The 17500-nt window shown below is 33.0% G+C and overlaps 1 protein-coding gene across 2 annotated transcripts in view; it reads left to right on the forward strand.

The window, feature by feature from the left end:
- The window catches only part of LOC135102265 (disintegrin and metalloproteinase domain-containing protein 11-like), a 345267-nt gene that overhangs the window by 294404 nt on the left and 33363 nt on the right, over positions 1-17500 (forward strand). For both annotated transcript variants that reach the window (XM_064007210.1, XM_064007209.1), the window contains exon 23: positions 5924-6536. In XM_064007210.1, the coding sequence (XP_063863280.1) occupies positions 5924-6536 (613 nt within the window). The remainder of the gene's footprint in view (positions 1-5923; positions 6537-17500) is intronic.

Genomic DNA, 17500 nt, shown 5'->3' on the forward strand with positions numbered 1-17500 from the left:
GATGCAAACCCTCTCTTTCAGAAGAATTTTGTTCATTTGTCAAAATGTATATCAAATATTTATGAAATGAAGCACTCCTGTGTGTGTGTGTGTGTGTGTGTCCAATATATATATATATATATATATATATATATATATATATATATATATATATATATATATATATATATATATATATATATATATATATATATATGATTTTCTTGGTACATTTTTATGTATTTAAAGAAAACCTATTGACAATTTAATTTATGGAGTTTATTGCATTATGATTTTTTTTTCTTTTTTTTTCCAGTCATTTAATTTAGCTTTCATTCATCTTTCACAGTTTAGTCAATATGATTATTTTACAATCATGATTTTGTTGCATATCATATGCATGAAGTCTTTAGTCAACATTTTTTGTTGTTTTCTTATATTGTATTTGTAAGATTAAATATTTTGCTGCTTTACAACCTCAATGAAATATATTTGCATCATGGGGTCAGTCATTTTAGATTTGCAAAGACTTGCAAAGATTTGCAAAGACTGTTCCCATCAGACCTTTCAAAGTGGACCTATGAAAATATGGAAAATTTTTTTTTACTTGGGTAGTTACTTATACTTCTGAAAAGTAGATCATACTGTGCTTTCCAGCTAAGGAGATAGTATCATGCATATTGTTTCTTTTTATTTATTTATTGTCTTTAATTTAATTTTATTTTATTTATTTATTTTTTATTTTTTTATTATTTTTTTTTTCATATATTTGTTGTATTTATATATTTTCTTTTAACCTTTGCAGCATTTGCATGAAGTTATGTTGTAGTAACTGTGACAAAATGGGAATTTAATAGCATGTGAGAAAACAAAAATCTAGATAAAATCAAGAAATTCAAATAAGTTAGGAATATTTAGGAAGCTCTCAATATTGGGTCAGTTTTTGTTGACAGTGGCAAAAGAAAATATTCTGATAAGTAACCATTATTTTGAGATTTAGTATGTCATTCTCAATCACTCATAAAAGGTAGACAAACTTACTAAAGTTTGGGACCTGGGAAGAATTATCAAAATTTACTTAAGCCATTATTATTTTTCAGTTATCTTCAACACTTTCTTTAAACATCTTCCAAGATAATGCACTCACTTGTCAAAATAAAAGGGCACATTTAACACTGGAGCTATGGCCAGAAATATGGTAGTAGCACAACAAATTTAGAAATTATGCTTTCTTCATATTATGAGTTTACACATATGTATATTGCTTTGACAGAGTATGTTATTAAAACATATGCAGATTTATGCATGTGCGCACGCACACACACACACACACACACACACACACACACACACACACACACACACACACACACACACACACACACACACACACACACACACACACACACACACACACACACACACACACACACTTGCTAATTGCAAACTGTGTGTATAACAGAAAACATCATTTAGTTGAAAGTATTTTCAACATAGATAGATACATAGATAAATTACTATATACATACTTTCCACAGAAGACATAAAATTTTATTGTCAGTTATATGGTTTCTTATTTACTTATTCATTTATTATTTATTCATTTATTTTTTTTTTATTACTTATTAAAAAACACAACAATGAAAAGAGGTAGCCTATTTATAACAGCATAACTGTAAATAAAAATACCTACATGTTACTTTGTACATATACGCAAACTGAATTCTTGGCATGTCTGGTTTGTGAAATAAATTAAATACTGTATTTTATCCTGGCTGAAGAATGCACCCAGTTTAGAGGAATACTACCACTGCCAAAAGATGTGGTTTAAATATAGAGCAAGGAAACTAGAAGATCCCTAGTCTGTATTTTTATTGTTACTGAAACAAGGTTATGTAGTCAATTTGTCTCTATTACCCAACTTTAAGGAGGTATATAAGAAAATGGATACTAGCATCTTTTGAGGTCTCCTTATCAGACCATAGTAATTTCTGCCTGCACTAAAATTTCTCAGTACTTGGTGACACAAATTTAAAACTTAAGTCATGAAAGATTGATTTGTTATAAAAGGAAAAACAAATAGAAAACATTATCATATATAAATTCCATATCATAGTCACCCTGTATATTGCAGTCATTGAAGTTCCCTGACACAAATTCTTTAGTGTGTGTGTGTGTGCATATATATATATATATATATATATATATATATATATATATATATATATATATATATATATATATATATATATATATATATATATATATATATATACACATTAAACCATTATTATACTGGACCCTGTTATAGTGGATTTCCACATTAATAGGCATGTATGGCCTACGGACCATCCATTGGATTTACCGGATAAATTTCACCAGATGAGGCAGAATGTCTGGCCATCAGCCAGAATATTAACTGTGTATTATTACTGATAATTCACTAAATGCTTACAACACACCACAATATTTTACATCAGGTACATGTTTGTCATCATCACAAATGTTTTATTACACTGGCGTGTTGGCATGTTTGGAGCTCCCTTCTAGTGGAGCTCATCCTGGTAAGTGGCAGTGGCAGCGATTGAGTGAGTGAAGATGGGAGGGAGGGAGGGTGTGGGTGTTAGTGGTGGTGGTGAGCATACACCACATCAACCAGGGTTGTGCTGTTTGCCATAATTATGGTATTTCTGTCATAATTTGTTGTTTGTCTGCTATCTGCTATACATTGTCTGTCATATACTATGCTATAATGTATATAAAAAAATGTCATGATTTTCACATTACTGTATAATAATTTGGGCTGGCTGTAGCACAACCCTGGCAACCACATACTGCTTCTGCCTCAGTCTTACACCGGCAGATGTTATTAGAGTTTGTGGTGTCCCTGACCACTCAGCCCCCTCGATCAAGATGGCATCTTCCCCCTCTCCCACTCACACTGCTTGGCAGAAAATCCTGTCCATGGCACAGAAGGAGAGAGAGAGAGAGAGAGAGAGAGAGAGAGAGAGAGAGAGAGAGAGAGAGAGTGGGATGGATGTAGGGAGGGAAGGGGAAGGAGGGGTTAGAAGTTGTGGCACTCCTGACCCACTCAATGCCAGTTTTATCAGATTTTCATCTTTAACATCAGTGGCTTTGCCCCAGTTAGTCCAGTATAATGAGGGTTTACTGTATGTTTTTAAGAACAATTCTCAGTGGAACATTACCTTGCTATGAATGTAGTCAGTGTTACATCAGTCATTGTAGAAGATCAGCTATATCTTTCACATCTTTCAGGCAACACTGAGGATCTTGAAAAGTACAGAAGCTGGAGAAGATAATATTGATAATGAGATATTTACTGAACATACATGATGTTTTTCCAAATAATGCAGTGAGAACACTGGTTCATATTTGAAAGTATTGTTCGGCATTCATTAAATGTAAAAAATTTGTATGATAGAATCCTCAAGAGAAATGCAAGACAATCCTGCATTCCCCTGTGACTAAATCATTAATATGCCTAGCAAATCTGAGAATTGAATAAAGAAAAGGATTTGCTACTGAAATGTTATATTAGAAAATGTGTAGCTTTAGGTTTTGTACATTTTTATTTTTCATATGTCAACTTTGGTTGAGACATCTTTTACTTGCACACCTATCCTGTTTCTGAATTATTTTCATAACTTCAGTAGCAGTGTGTTGCTTTGAAATATGAAACTAGTCATTGCCAAGAATTTAGGCTTTGCTGTGGAGACTACTAAGTTGCCAACTATATATATATATATATATATATATATATATATATATATATATATATATATATATATATATATATATATATATATATATATATATATATATATATATACACACACACACACACACACACACACCTCCTGATTGTGGGCTACCTCTTCTTACTAGATAAAATGGATTTTTTTTTTCCCAGATTTTTTTTAACTGTTCATCCTAAATAGTACTGTTATATTGAATCTGAACATTAAAAGTTATGTAGGATTAAGTTTGAATTTTTTCATAACATTCTCACGTTATAACTAGCAAATCTAAATTACATACTTATGATATTCAAATTTTATATATATTGTACACTTTTATTTCTTTGCTTTGATGATGTTTTAAGTCCTTGCTTGCTTTAGTTGACCCACATCAGAGCATGATGCATAGAGTTTATTTACTCATCAGCTTTGTGATACCAAGTCAGCTGTTTCTAAGGAAAAGTGTCAGAAGTGACAATGCACCGCATGCCCCCTCCATGTGTGTGATTAAATTTTATGCTTATAATTTGCACAACTTATTATTATATACTTCTCTCTTCAGATGCCTCAATCATGATAGGTAATATTCTCAGCCAGAACTCAAAGGAATCAGTGAATAGTGTGTTAAGTCTAACAGAGTGCACCTACCTTTCTTTCACCATTTTCCTCATTTAGAATTACATCTCACTGAGGTGTATTATCCCATAAATCTATACTTTATAGGCTTTTTTTTTTTCATACATAGTTTATTATTTTTCATCCCTCTTTCTTCTGATACTTTATTGAAATATCTTGCATGGAGTTTTGGTAGTTTTGTTATTGCTATATTGAAAAAAATCAATGGCTTTGTATGAGACTTGAAATATATGTAGGACACATCTGATTCTGGTAATATTCTCTCTCTCTCTCTCTCTCTCTCTCTCTCTCTCTCTCTCTCTCTCTCTCTCTCTCTCTCTCTCTCTCTCTCTCTCTCTCTCTCTCTCTCTCTCTCTCTCTCTCTCTCTCTCTCTCTCTCTCAGTATTAGTATAGTGCTGGAATCATAATGCTCTCAATTTTAATGAGGTTTCTGCTACTGGTGAATCATAAAACCATTAATTATATATCAATAATAATAGAGATATGTTTTCCCATGAAATAAAATTGCAGAACACTTGAAGGGAAAAGTATTATCAAGGGTAATTATTAATGTGATATTACTGTAACAAACATGCATATACACAACTAGAATATATTTTCAGTATATTTTATTTCTTCATTTACCTTTCGGCTTCGTTAGATTATTTGAATTGCAGGTGTGATGGTAGCCACCAGTGCTGCCAAAAGTTTCAGTCCATCAATATATTTCCAGTAGATTAATTTTTATTTCATTATTCCCATCAGTTCTTTTATTTGTATCATATTTGCTCTTGTTGTAGTATTTCATATATATATATATATATATATATATATATATATATATATATATATATATATATATATATATATATATATATATATATATATATATATATATATATACACGTGTGTGTGTGTGTGTGTGTGTGTGTGTGTGTGTGTGTGTGTGTGTGTGTGTGTATATATATATATATATATATATATATATATATATATATATATATATATATATATATATATATATATATATATATATATATATATATATATATATATATATATATATATATATATATATATATATATATATATATATATATATATATATATATATATATATATATATATATATATATATATATATATATATATATATATATATATATATATATATATATATATATATATATATATATATATATATATATATATATATATATATGCACACTACCTGAAACATTGAAAATATGATGGTTAAGGTCATGTCTTGAGAATGTATTTAGTGGTTGCTGACAAGGATGACCCTACCCTACCCATCCCTTGGAAAGAGAGGCACGTCCCAAGCACAGGGAGTTTTAGAATTTAAGAATAAACTTGAAAGTACATATTGTGGCTAATAAATTACTGACTGCATAAAGTAGTGTCTTTTATGATTTAATTTTTAACAATTCAGATTGGGAATATTCATAGAAAGCCACAGTAAAGGTTGGGTTGATTAAATATGCAGTAATTCTGTGTCAGTAAAAACAGAGTCTGCAAGAACATAGGTGACGTGTCTCCATCTTTCCAGGGGAGGATGAGGCGGTGTCGTTCATTGAGCTACCATCTAACAACTTGAGCAAGATACCTGAGAAGGGAATCCTGAAGAAGTCATATGGCCTCCTCACGCCAGCAGAGAAGGAGAAGTGGGGTGAGGAGTCCCAGAGCGACAACAACGATGTCCTCAGCCAGAGTGATAACAACGTTGATACTGAGTGCCAAGTTTCGGATGTTGAACGAACACTTAAGAGTCTGAATGGCTATCATGAAGACATCATCGACGCTCTTAAACGAGCTGCATCACATCGTTCAGGAGCAACATCCATGTCCTCAGATGAGTTGCACACTGCTCATCGCGATTCATATCCACGCTTCACACCTGGAGCCACTGCTGTCGGTGGGCCAGCAGAATTCACCAGACTTAAAGCATCTCATGAAAAACTCGCTGATTCTGGAGGAGAAGATGACCAAGCACCACCCTGTGTCCCAATCAGGATTCGTAATCTAGAGGACTTAATACGCCAGCTTGAACACCATCCGTCTCGCCACATGTCGCCATCAGGGTCTGAGGAGATCAGGATGAGTGAGACGGAAGCTGACCGCCATTATCGTCTTGACTCCTCTTCCTGCACAGAGTCACAAGGGTCCGTCCAGCCACATCTCCCTCTGTCATCCCTCTAATCTTAACCATACCTGGATATCAATTACACTCGAACTATTTTTATCAGTGTTCAAAATTAGATGATATAATTATATGGCAAAAACTTGTGCCATAGTTATGTAGTTGTTCATATTTGATCATGCTTTTTTCATTGTTTTGTGTATATATATATATATATATATATATATATATATATATATATATATATATATATATATATATATATATATATATATATATGTATCTCTCTCTCTCTCTCTCTCTCTCTCTCTCTCTCTCTCTCTCTCTCTCTCTCTCTCTCTCTCTCTCTCTAATCTATTTATCTATTTATTTATTACATAAAAGAAGTGTTAATACCTCTTGCTGAGTAATGGATCAAGTGTGATTGATACCAGCTTGTAATATTCATGAGTTATCCAATATTTGTATTTGCAAAGAACACTTCCAAAAGTGTAGGTATTCACAGTATTGTATGTTATTTTCCAGTCCTCTGCTATTGAATGTTGTGCTTTTCAATTTAAGTAGTGGAAATAGTTGTTGGTGATTGCTGCATGTTTTGAAGTATTTTCAGTATTTTGATTTAGCAGTTAGAGCACTTACTGCTTTCCAGAAATCCAGGTAAATTTCTTCCAAATCTTTTTTCTCTCTCTCTCTCTCTTTTTCTTATTAACTTCACTCATGAGCATATGTTGATGTTCACTTTCTCTCTCTCTCTCTCTCTCTCTCTCTCTCTCTCTCTCTCTCTCTCTCTCTCTCTCTCTCTCTCTCTCTCTCTCTCTCTCTCTCTCTCTCTCTCTCTCTCTCTCTCTCTCTCTCTCTCTCTCTCTCTCTCTCTCTCTCTGTAAAAGCTATATTTACCTGGATGTTATACTTCCAAGGTATTAGTGCTATGCATGAATCTCGGCAATAATCTTTGCTTATGCTTTGTGTAATCTTTGAATGACCATAAGGCATAAGGATTGATTACAGTACTTTTAGAAAAAAGGAGCAAAGGCACCATTAAGGATAATTTCTGCAGAAAGTACAAATATACATATATTGATTTGCATGATTTTTTAAACAAAAGTTCATGTTAGATACCATCATTAATAGAAGAGCACTTCAGTCAGATAAAGCACAACTAATATGCATGTTTGTAGGGAAAGCAACAGAAAAGGGAAGGTATATCCTGAAATGCATATCCAGAAGTTAATTATGTACAGTTTTACATTTCACTGGGTATGCAGGTTGCCTCATACACCTCATATATGTATGTTTATTTTAATCTTAACACAGATTACTGAAGCCAATTTTCACTTACATATTTTTTTTTTCCTTTAGGTTTTTTACAAGATAAATTTGGCACAGTTTATTAATATTTTTTGCAGCTCTTCAGTCATGCAAAACAGAAATATTATACATTGCAGTGTCACATACTGAGAAACTTTGTTTGGCTCTTTGTTTCTCAATACACTGTGAATTACAACAGTTACAACACACAAAGGAGAGATAGAGTTCAAAAGACAGAGAAGTGATGATAATGACCAGGTACAGAGTTAAAGGGATGAAAGTGACATAAATATCACAAAGGAAAGGCAAATTTAGTAAAAACGCAAATAAAGGCAAATAAAAATGAGAAACAGAAAATGGTTACATGCATTCCTCCCAAAAATTAATTGTGGGATGAAAAAAGGACATGCACAAATATTAAAGGATTCCTAGAAAAGCTAGAAGTAAATAATTTCATTAGTAGGAAGACTGGAACAAACTTTGCAGTGATCACACTGAATTCAGTGCAAGCACTCTACTGCCAGATGACCATGATCACCATGCTCAGATGAAGTTCTCTTACAAGTCAGTTTACAAAGCTGCTGCAAGTTCTCCAATTAATTTTTATCTATTTATTTATTTATTTATTTATTCATTCATTCATTCATTCATTTTTATTTTATTTATTTATTTTATTTATTTTTTCTATTTATTTATTTTTTTTGCTTGATATCAGAAAAAAACATGTATAATCAAAGTCTTATTCATATATATATATATATATATATATATATATATATATATATATATATATATATATATATATATATATATATATATATATATATATATATATATATATATTTTTTTTTTTTTTTTTTTTTTTTTTTTTTTTGCATCCTTTCTGCCAGCATTGCTGTGATGGCTGCTTGCTGATTGGTTGGAAATGGAACCAAGACACTTGCAAGCACTTTTCAGAGGTGTTTGAAAATGTTTACTAGAGTTTCCTAGAGTTTGCATCTGCTTTCCTCAGCTGTGCCACTACTGAAAATCTTTTAATTAAAAGTAGTAAACAATTGACATCAATTAGAGATTAGGATTGTAATGAAGTGAGGTGGGATATATTTCAAGCCAAAGTAGATGTAGATAGCAATGAATGACACAATGCAGTGGGTAACAGACAATGTATAGAAAAAATGAGTCAGCAAGACTGACATTCACAAAAGGGATAAACCGGATAAAAACATAAACTACACAAATTTAGAAAAGGAAGATCAAGAATCATCATCTCAGAAAGCTTTTACTCAAAAGTAACAAATACAATACAGTGAGTTGGATAGGCAGACTGATATATAATTAGGCCTCCAAAGTATTCAAGGACACTCCACATAGAGGACTATTGCAGAAGTTGTGAGGTGATATCTAAGGTGGAAATTGTTGGCTTTGGTTCTGGAACATTGAAATGTCCCAGCCCTACCATATTTTGACAACTTCATTTTGCCGGTATAACCCTAATATAAATTCCAGTTATCTGGGCTTACTATGGTCACAATTGTCCTAGTATGTTTTCCAATTGTCCTTATCCAAGTCATTCAGCAATTACTTTATGAAACTGTATCACAGCCATCCCCTTAGGAGTTCTTACAAACAGGTGTCAAATGTTGATAGAATAGAGTCCACACTACAATTGTTGATAAGTTTTCATTAAAATTATGGTGAAGCCTCATAATGAAAGAAGCCGGCCAAGGATACAAAAAAAGGAGTGGGAGTGGTGGCAAAAATTCTGGTCAGTCTTCTCTTAAAAGTAAAATAAAATAAAAAAATTAATTACAGATCAGTTTAATTCCATAGATGTCTCATTACTCCAGAAATATCTGAAGTCATAGGAAGCAGGAAAACAAAATTAGGCTGTGAATTTAAGAATTTACTAGTGAAAGAGATGAAAGAGAGAAGATACTGGTTAAGTTTTGCATTAGTGAGATAAACCGAGTAAGGGTGAAAGGGAGTAGGAAATCTTGTGCAGCAAAACTGTGTGAGGGGAGGAGGCATACAATTAACAACTTCAGAAGAAAGAACAGCAGACTATGAGAGACAGAAGACAGATAAAGGATGGGAGATGATGAGCTAGAAGAGCATTGTGTGTGTGTGTATTTACCTAGTTGTATAGTACAGGGTCCGAGCCAAAGCTCAATTAGTCCTATCTCCATACCCGAATTTATCTAATCTCTCTTTAAACATGTGCACACTCTTTGCCGTGTGTGTGTGTGTATATATATATATATATATATATATATATATATATATATATATATATATATATATATATATATATATATATATATATATATATTATGAACAAAATTTGGGGAAAGGTTAGTTTTGACTTACAATATCCCTTTTAGAACGTAATTAATTACTGTTTATGTAAGTTTTATTTGTTATCACATAAGCTAAGTTAATCAGAATTGATGTCAGGCTTATTGGAATTTAATTTTTTTATTAGCACTTAACTCTAGTTTCTTCACTGCTTGTGCTGTTTTAATGTTCATCAGAAATTTCTGATTTTCATTTTTTTTTTTTTTTTCAAGGCATCCTTCCCTCCCTTTTAAGCTGAAAAAAAATTAAGGCTCTCTCTCTCTCTCTCTCTCTCTCTCTCTCTCTCTCTCTCTCTCTCTCTCTCTCTCTCTCTCTCTCTCTCTCTCTCTCTCTCTCTCTCTCTCTCTCTCTCTCTCTCTCTCTCTCTCTCTCTCTCTCTCTCTCTCTCTCTATATATATATATATATATATATATATACACACACACACACACACACACACACACACACACACACACACACACACACACACACACACACACACACACCACATATTACCAATTTGCAAAGTTGAGTTCCCATAAGTGAAAAATTAATTTATCCCTAAAGGCACAAGTACTACCTATGACTATAAAAATTATTCTTATAAGATTACATTCCCATTGCTTTGATTACAATCTACTCAGTACTGATGCATGAAAAGAAATGGCCTGCATATGCTATAGGCACATCATTTTGTGGGGCGTGAACATAAGCTGTTTTGGTGGATGTCCCACAAGTCTGCTTTCTTCAGATACAAATTCCAGAAGTGAATAATGAGTTTACCCTGCATCTAATTATCATAATGTTACTTTACATTAGCTTTCTTAGCTTAACGCAGCACTTGGCATCATACTTCATTATTTATGAGGGTAAGTGGACCAGCAACTTGTCCAACACTTGCAGTTTGTAAATAAACCAAGCTGATGGTGTTTTATCTTAATTGCATTTCTTAATTCTAAGACAGACTACCCGTTAATGATGCCACCACAATCCAGATGCACTTGCCTCTCAGATAGCCTATACCAGCCTCAAACTTAAGTACTCCTAATACAAATATATAAGAGTATAACACAGTACCAAGGTACAATCACTTCATCTCCAAGACTGAAAGAAAGTATAATACTAAACTCATGCAGATTATGTTATCTCACTCTGCTATAAAAACTTGTGCTTGTATATTGATTCTATTAAGATCTGCTTTCATAGAGATATATAGCATACCTCCAAAAAAGGAGCATGAGAAGAGCCATTGTACGAGTATATCTGTCTTGGTCTGGGCTACAGATCAGAATGGATTGAAGCCAATTGTAGCAGACACCTATTGGCTTGGCCCAGGTCTAAGATTTCCAGCATCCTTTGTTTTTAACTAACTGACTACATGCAATGTAAATGGTATTGTAAATTGTCCTTTGGGCAAGGGGAAAATGCTCACACTACTTAGCTTTCACTTGCCATATCTCTTACATTTGTATTAGGTCAGTTACAACTATTAGACACAAGGCTGTACCAAACTTCCTCTGTATAAAGCACACAAGTTACTTACATAATATCACAACAAGCAAAAATGCTACTCACCATATATAATGCAGCTCTCCTCACATGTGTGAGAGTAACTTTTTTTAGGAATTTTTAGTGGTCACAATACATCTGGGATGTGTTCTGCCATTATATCAGTGAAGAAATTATAAGGATGTGTCAGAGGCAGATATAAATTTGTTAAATTTTATGAATGGACAAGTGCTTGCTTATTTATGTTAATACATATTATGAATGAATATGGTATTGATAGTCTGATAAGACATAAAACATCATATGCACATGCATAAGTTTACTCTAAAAGGTATTGTGTGGAGAGTGAATTTATATGTTTAGAAAAATTACAATGACAGTATTATCATCATTGACAAATTATGGTGTACAAGTTTCCTGCAAGTGGTTTAGTATTTTGTGTGGTGGAACATTTTACATACAGGTGTGTCTGTCAACACTAGACAGGGCTTACTGTTTGCCTTCAGCTATATTTATAGGTAAGCAACAGTAAGTTGATCCATAAGTGTTCTACATCAACTCTCATAGGTCTCTCTCTCTCTCCTCTCTCATCTCTCTCTCTCCTCTCTCTCTCTCTCTCTCTCTCTCTCTCTCTCCTCTCTCTCTCTCTCTCTCCTCTCTCTCCCTCTCCCTCTCCCTCTCTCTCTCTCTCTCTCTCTCTGAGCTATGAATGGCATACGATTTATTTACACCAAAGGCATGCAGTACATTGAGGTAGATATAATTATTTTTTTGCAATTCACTCTAAAGAAAAACAAATGCCCTGTGCTTCCATAGCATACCTACCACATTAGTAGGTATGTACAATGAAATAACATTTTACATCAGAAATACATTGACTCAAGTCAAGAACATTGTAGGTGCTTGCTAGTGACCACTGTTGGAAGGGCCAGGACAGAGCCTCACTGGCCTAACTCAATACATGAAGGTACAATAAATTCTAGTTATTACTGTATCCTTATACTCTATAAAAATAATAATGAACATATACTTATATTGTTCTTAGATTTTGTACTATATCATAATTTTGTACCACATTGTACCATACCACAGGCTTTGCTCATGGCTCACAAAAAAAAATTATAACCAGCTTGCACTCATCTTTTCCAGCAAAAAAGGAAAAAATCCAAGATTATATATATATATATATATATAATATATATATATATATATATATATATATATATATATATATATATATATATATATATATATATATATATATATATATATATATATATACATATATATACATATATATATATATTAGAGATGTATCAGATGGATGCAGATGTGTATGTGGATGCCATACATGCATGGGTTTGTGGATGCAAATGTGGAAACCAATAGATGCAGATATCAAATTATGACATTCTCTTGGAAGCATATGTGGATGTGTTCAGGATTTTGGTCTAAATTTACTGTACAGCACCAATTATTGCCAGATGGCAGCTGCTCTGTTGCACAATACTGCATTTTCTAATTTTAAGATTTTATGACGAGTTTCAGCAACTCATGTTGTGTAATATGAAGTTAAGGATGAACCACTGAAATCTTTCTAATGAACTATAAGAAAAGTAGAGCCTGCATACATAGACATGCATAATGTATGCATTTATATATATATATATATATATATATATATATATATATATATATATATATATATATATATATATATATTATATATATATTATAATATATATATATGAAGTGTGGCCAAAAAACAAACACAGAACTAAATATGCTTTGATAGTATTTACTGCTTAATCAGTTGTGTCCCTTTGTTGCATGATAAACAAAAGAATACTTAACAGCAGGCAGAATTTGTCCTTTCTCTATGTCTGTTTTCACATATAACAGTTCACTGCACATAGCACTGCTATTAATGCAGCATGAACCACAACCAACAAATTAATCTTAAGTTCCTGGTAAAGCTTGAAAAATCACAAAATGAAAGCCTTCTGATGGAAAAGAAGTCCATGTCTTGAAATGGCACAAGCAATTCAAGGAGAACCAGAAGGATGTGGAGGGAGATCAGAATTCAGGATGACTTTCAGCTATGAAAATTGATGATAACATAGAAAAGGTGAATGAGCTGATGCAAAATGACCTGAAATGACCATCACAATGATGGCATATGAGCCCAGTGAGAACCATTCTGATAAATAACCTCAGGATATACAAGTTTTGTGTCAAGGTGGTGCCCAAGGTTTTGCAGTTAATCCTGATGCCAAATCATCTTCCACATTCTCTCAGCCTTCCATTAACCACTTGTGCCATTCAGATGCTGCTGCAAGACATTGTCTCTTTTCCATACACTTTTTTTAGTATCTTGAGACTTTCGGGTGGAAATTTTCCAGATTCACTTGTTGCTTGTGGCTCATGCTACATCAATAAGAGTTTGATATGCAGTAAACTCAAACCTGTGAAAGCAAGAGTAGTGAAGGGCTTAAGCTCTGCCTAATCCCAAACATTATTAATATAATGTGCAAAATAGGGAAAAATAGTTTAGCAGTAAATACAGTATAGTAATATAGGCAGATCTCTAGTGGAACCAAACTAACTTGGTACTCGGGGTGTTGGCTGTTCTCGCCCCACATTGGTGTCACGTTCGTAGTCACAGGCATATGAACACCTCTCTTTTTCATTCATACTGTCATCCTTTGCCTTAATTATTCCAAAATCTAAGTTGTTATATACAACTGCATGTTTTTTTATGGCTTTTGATTTGATGATGGAACAACGACACTGTATATCTTCTGGTACACTTGGCAACTCATGTAGACCATGTGGCGCTGCTACCCCAGTGTCCTTGACACATGAATCACTCAGTCCATGCCCTGCTGGCTATTTTCAGTTTGGGTCACTCCGGGGTTGATGTGGCAACAGTGCAGAGAGATACAGCCAACACCCCAGGTACCAAGTTAGTCTGGTTGCACCATAGTAATGTTTCTTTTTAGCCACATCTTATATATATATATATATATATATATATATATATATATATATATATATATATATATATATATATATATATATATATATATATATATATATATATATATATATATATATATATATATATATATATATATATATATATATATATATATATATATATATATATATAAAACACACACACACACACACCACATAGTGTGGTGGTTAGCACGCTCGGCTCACAACCAAGAAGGCCCAGGTTTGAATCCCGGGCGCAGCAAGGCAAACAGGCGAGCCTCTTAATGTGTAGCCCCTATTCACCTAGCAGCAAGTAGATACGGGATGTAACCTGATGGGTTGTGACCTTGCTGTCCCAGTGTGTGGTGTGTAAGTGGTCTCAGTCCTACCCAAAGATCGGTCACTGAGCTCTTTCCATAGGGGAATAGCTGGTTGGATGACCAGCAAACAACCATAGGTGAATGACACACACACACACACACACACACACACACACACACACACACACACACACACACACACACACACACACACACACACTTGAATAACATCAAGAAACATAGTTTTCCCACAGAGAAAAATAGAAGTTTGGAACAAGCTAAGTGAGGATTTAGTACCAGCAACGAGTGTACACAACTTTAAGGAAAAACCAGACAGGTGCAGATATGGAGATGGGACCACACGAGCATAGCTCAGGCCCTGTAAATTACAATTATAATAGGTAAATACACACACACACACACACACACACACACACACACACACACATATGCATTTAACAAGACTAAGCTGTTATCCAGTGATCTAAATCTAATTTCAGTCAGCAATAACTTCAACTTTGTGCAATCTTATATACAAGTTATATTACCATGAATGTCATCCCTTATAATATTTTACCAAAGCAGTATCTGAAAAAAAATGAGGCAAGGCAACTTATTGCATTGATTTTATTGAGAAAAGAATTATACTTGATAAGTACCTTTCTTTGAAAAAACAAATGCAGTGGACATTGTTTAGAACATACTGCAGTATTTTTGTAGATAGCATACAAATTATAAATTGGAAGAGGATGTAAGGAGAGTAATATACTTCATAATATATATCATATTTTTTTTTTAATTTCATAAAGGGAAAAAGCATAAGCTTTAGCTCACATTTGTTGAACTTTCATAGAAAGATTTATCAGTAAAACAATTACAGATTTTTCCCTGTCACTTTTTTTCTGCCCTCTCCCTTACACAATAAATTCCCTAAGTATACTAGGTGATTAGTCATTAGGAAAATGTTATATACAGATGCAGAATTCTGTGTAAAGTGGGAAACTATCAGGTATTTGGTATGTGTGTTTATGTGTGTGTGAGAGAGAGAGAGAGAGAGAGAGAGAGAGAGAGAGAGAGAGAGATTGATTTTGTACACCATCAGTCACGATGGCTTCTGTAAATACTTATCAAAGGAGGTCTAAATCACCCCTTGTATTCTTTTAGTGGTCACTGTTTCCATCTAGATGCATTTTCAGACTTTTCAGTACTCACAGACCCTCATAGGAATTTAGTGAAACATCTTTGTATTTATATGCTTTACAGACTTACATGAGAGTAATAGTGTGAGGAATCTAGTGATGTACTTAGTCAATGGTGCAAGTTAACAGTTTATAAATTTTAGACATTTAGATGTCTTCCACACTCACATCTTAAAATGTTCTTTTATAATGTATCACATTTTTTTATGAAATTCTAATAGCAAATAGCCAAAACCTTTAAGGTTTTGCCTAACACATTTTATGCAAGAAAATCGTATTTGCTAAAATTAATTAAACCTAAAAGCAGTAAATTCAGTAACATAAATAGATATATTTTTCCTGAAGATTTACAAAATATTGTGAAATCAGAATGTACATCTGCTGTGAAGCATATGTTGGTAATACTCCCCTCAGATTTATAGATTTAATGATCAGGAGAAAATGAAAAAGATGAAGAAAAGTAGAAAATCTAGAGTTTTCTGAGCCACTTACCTCACCTAGTATATTACAAGATCTCTCTTAAATTATTTAGGAGATCACAGAGATAAAATCTGCATTGTATTTAGTATGAAAACTGATGAAGCTTAAATTTTAAGAGTGGTTTCCAGTTAAAACTGACTTGCTCATTTACAGGTTGGTATGTTTGATGCATGTATCACTCAGAATTGTATTTTTTTCAATACATAGGTTGAGAGTCATTTGAATGTAGTGTAACCCGAGGCTCCAGAATACCCTAGGGTTATGTGGCCAGAGAATGGAGGCAGTAAACGACATACACTTATACTATTTTGTAATAGTGTCCCAGTGATGTAGTAGTTAGTATGCTTCATTCACAGTATTGGGTTTAAATTCCCGACAAAATGCAGATGATTTGGGTTGGTCTTCTTCCACTCTTCACAGTTCATCTGATCACCTCATAAGCCAAGGAGTTCTTGCCTTGTAACCCAGCAAGGCAGCAATCCTGCTGAGGTACCCTAAGCTAGCATGGCAAGATATATGGCTTAACCCCCACCCCAAACTGCTGGGTGAGGCCTTTGTCTTGCAGTGAACTCATATAGGCAGGTGATAAAATATATATTTATAAATGTGACTGGTGGGCAAAGATTATATATATATATATATATATATATATATATATATATATATATATATATATATATATATATATATATATATATATATATATATATATATATATATATATATATATATATATATATATAACAAAGATTGAAAATATAGTGTGGAAATGTTTAATAAGAAGGTGGAGATTTTTTTTTTATTATGCATTACAGTGGAGGAAGTTTGGTAAAA

The sequence above is a fragment of the Scylla paramamosain genome, chromosome 7, assembly GCF_035594125.1.
Source record: "Scylla paramamosain isolate STU-SP2022 chromosome 7, ASM3559412v1, whole genome shotgun sequence".
Lineage (NCBI taxonomy): Eukaryota > Metazoa > Arthropoda > Malacostraca > Decapoda > Portunidae > Scylla > Scylla paramamosain.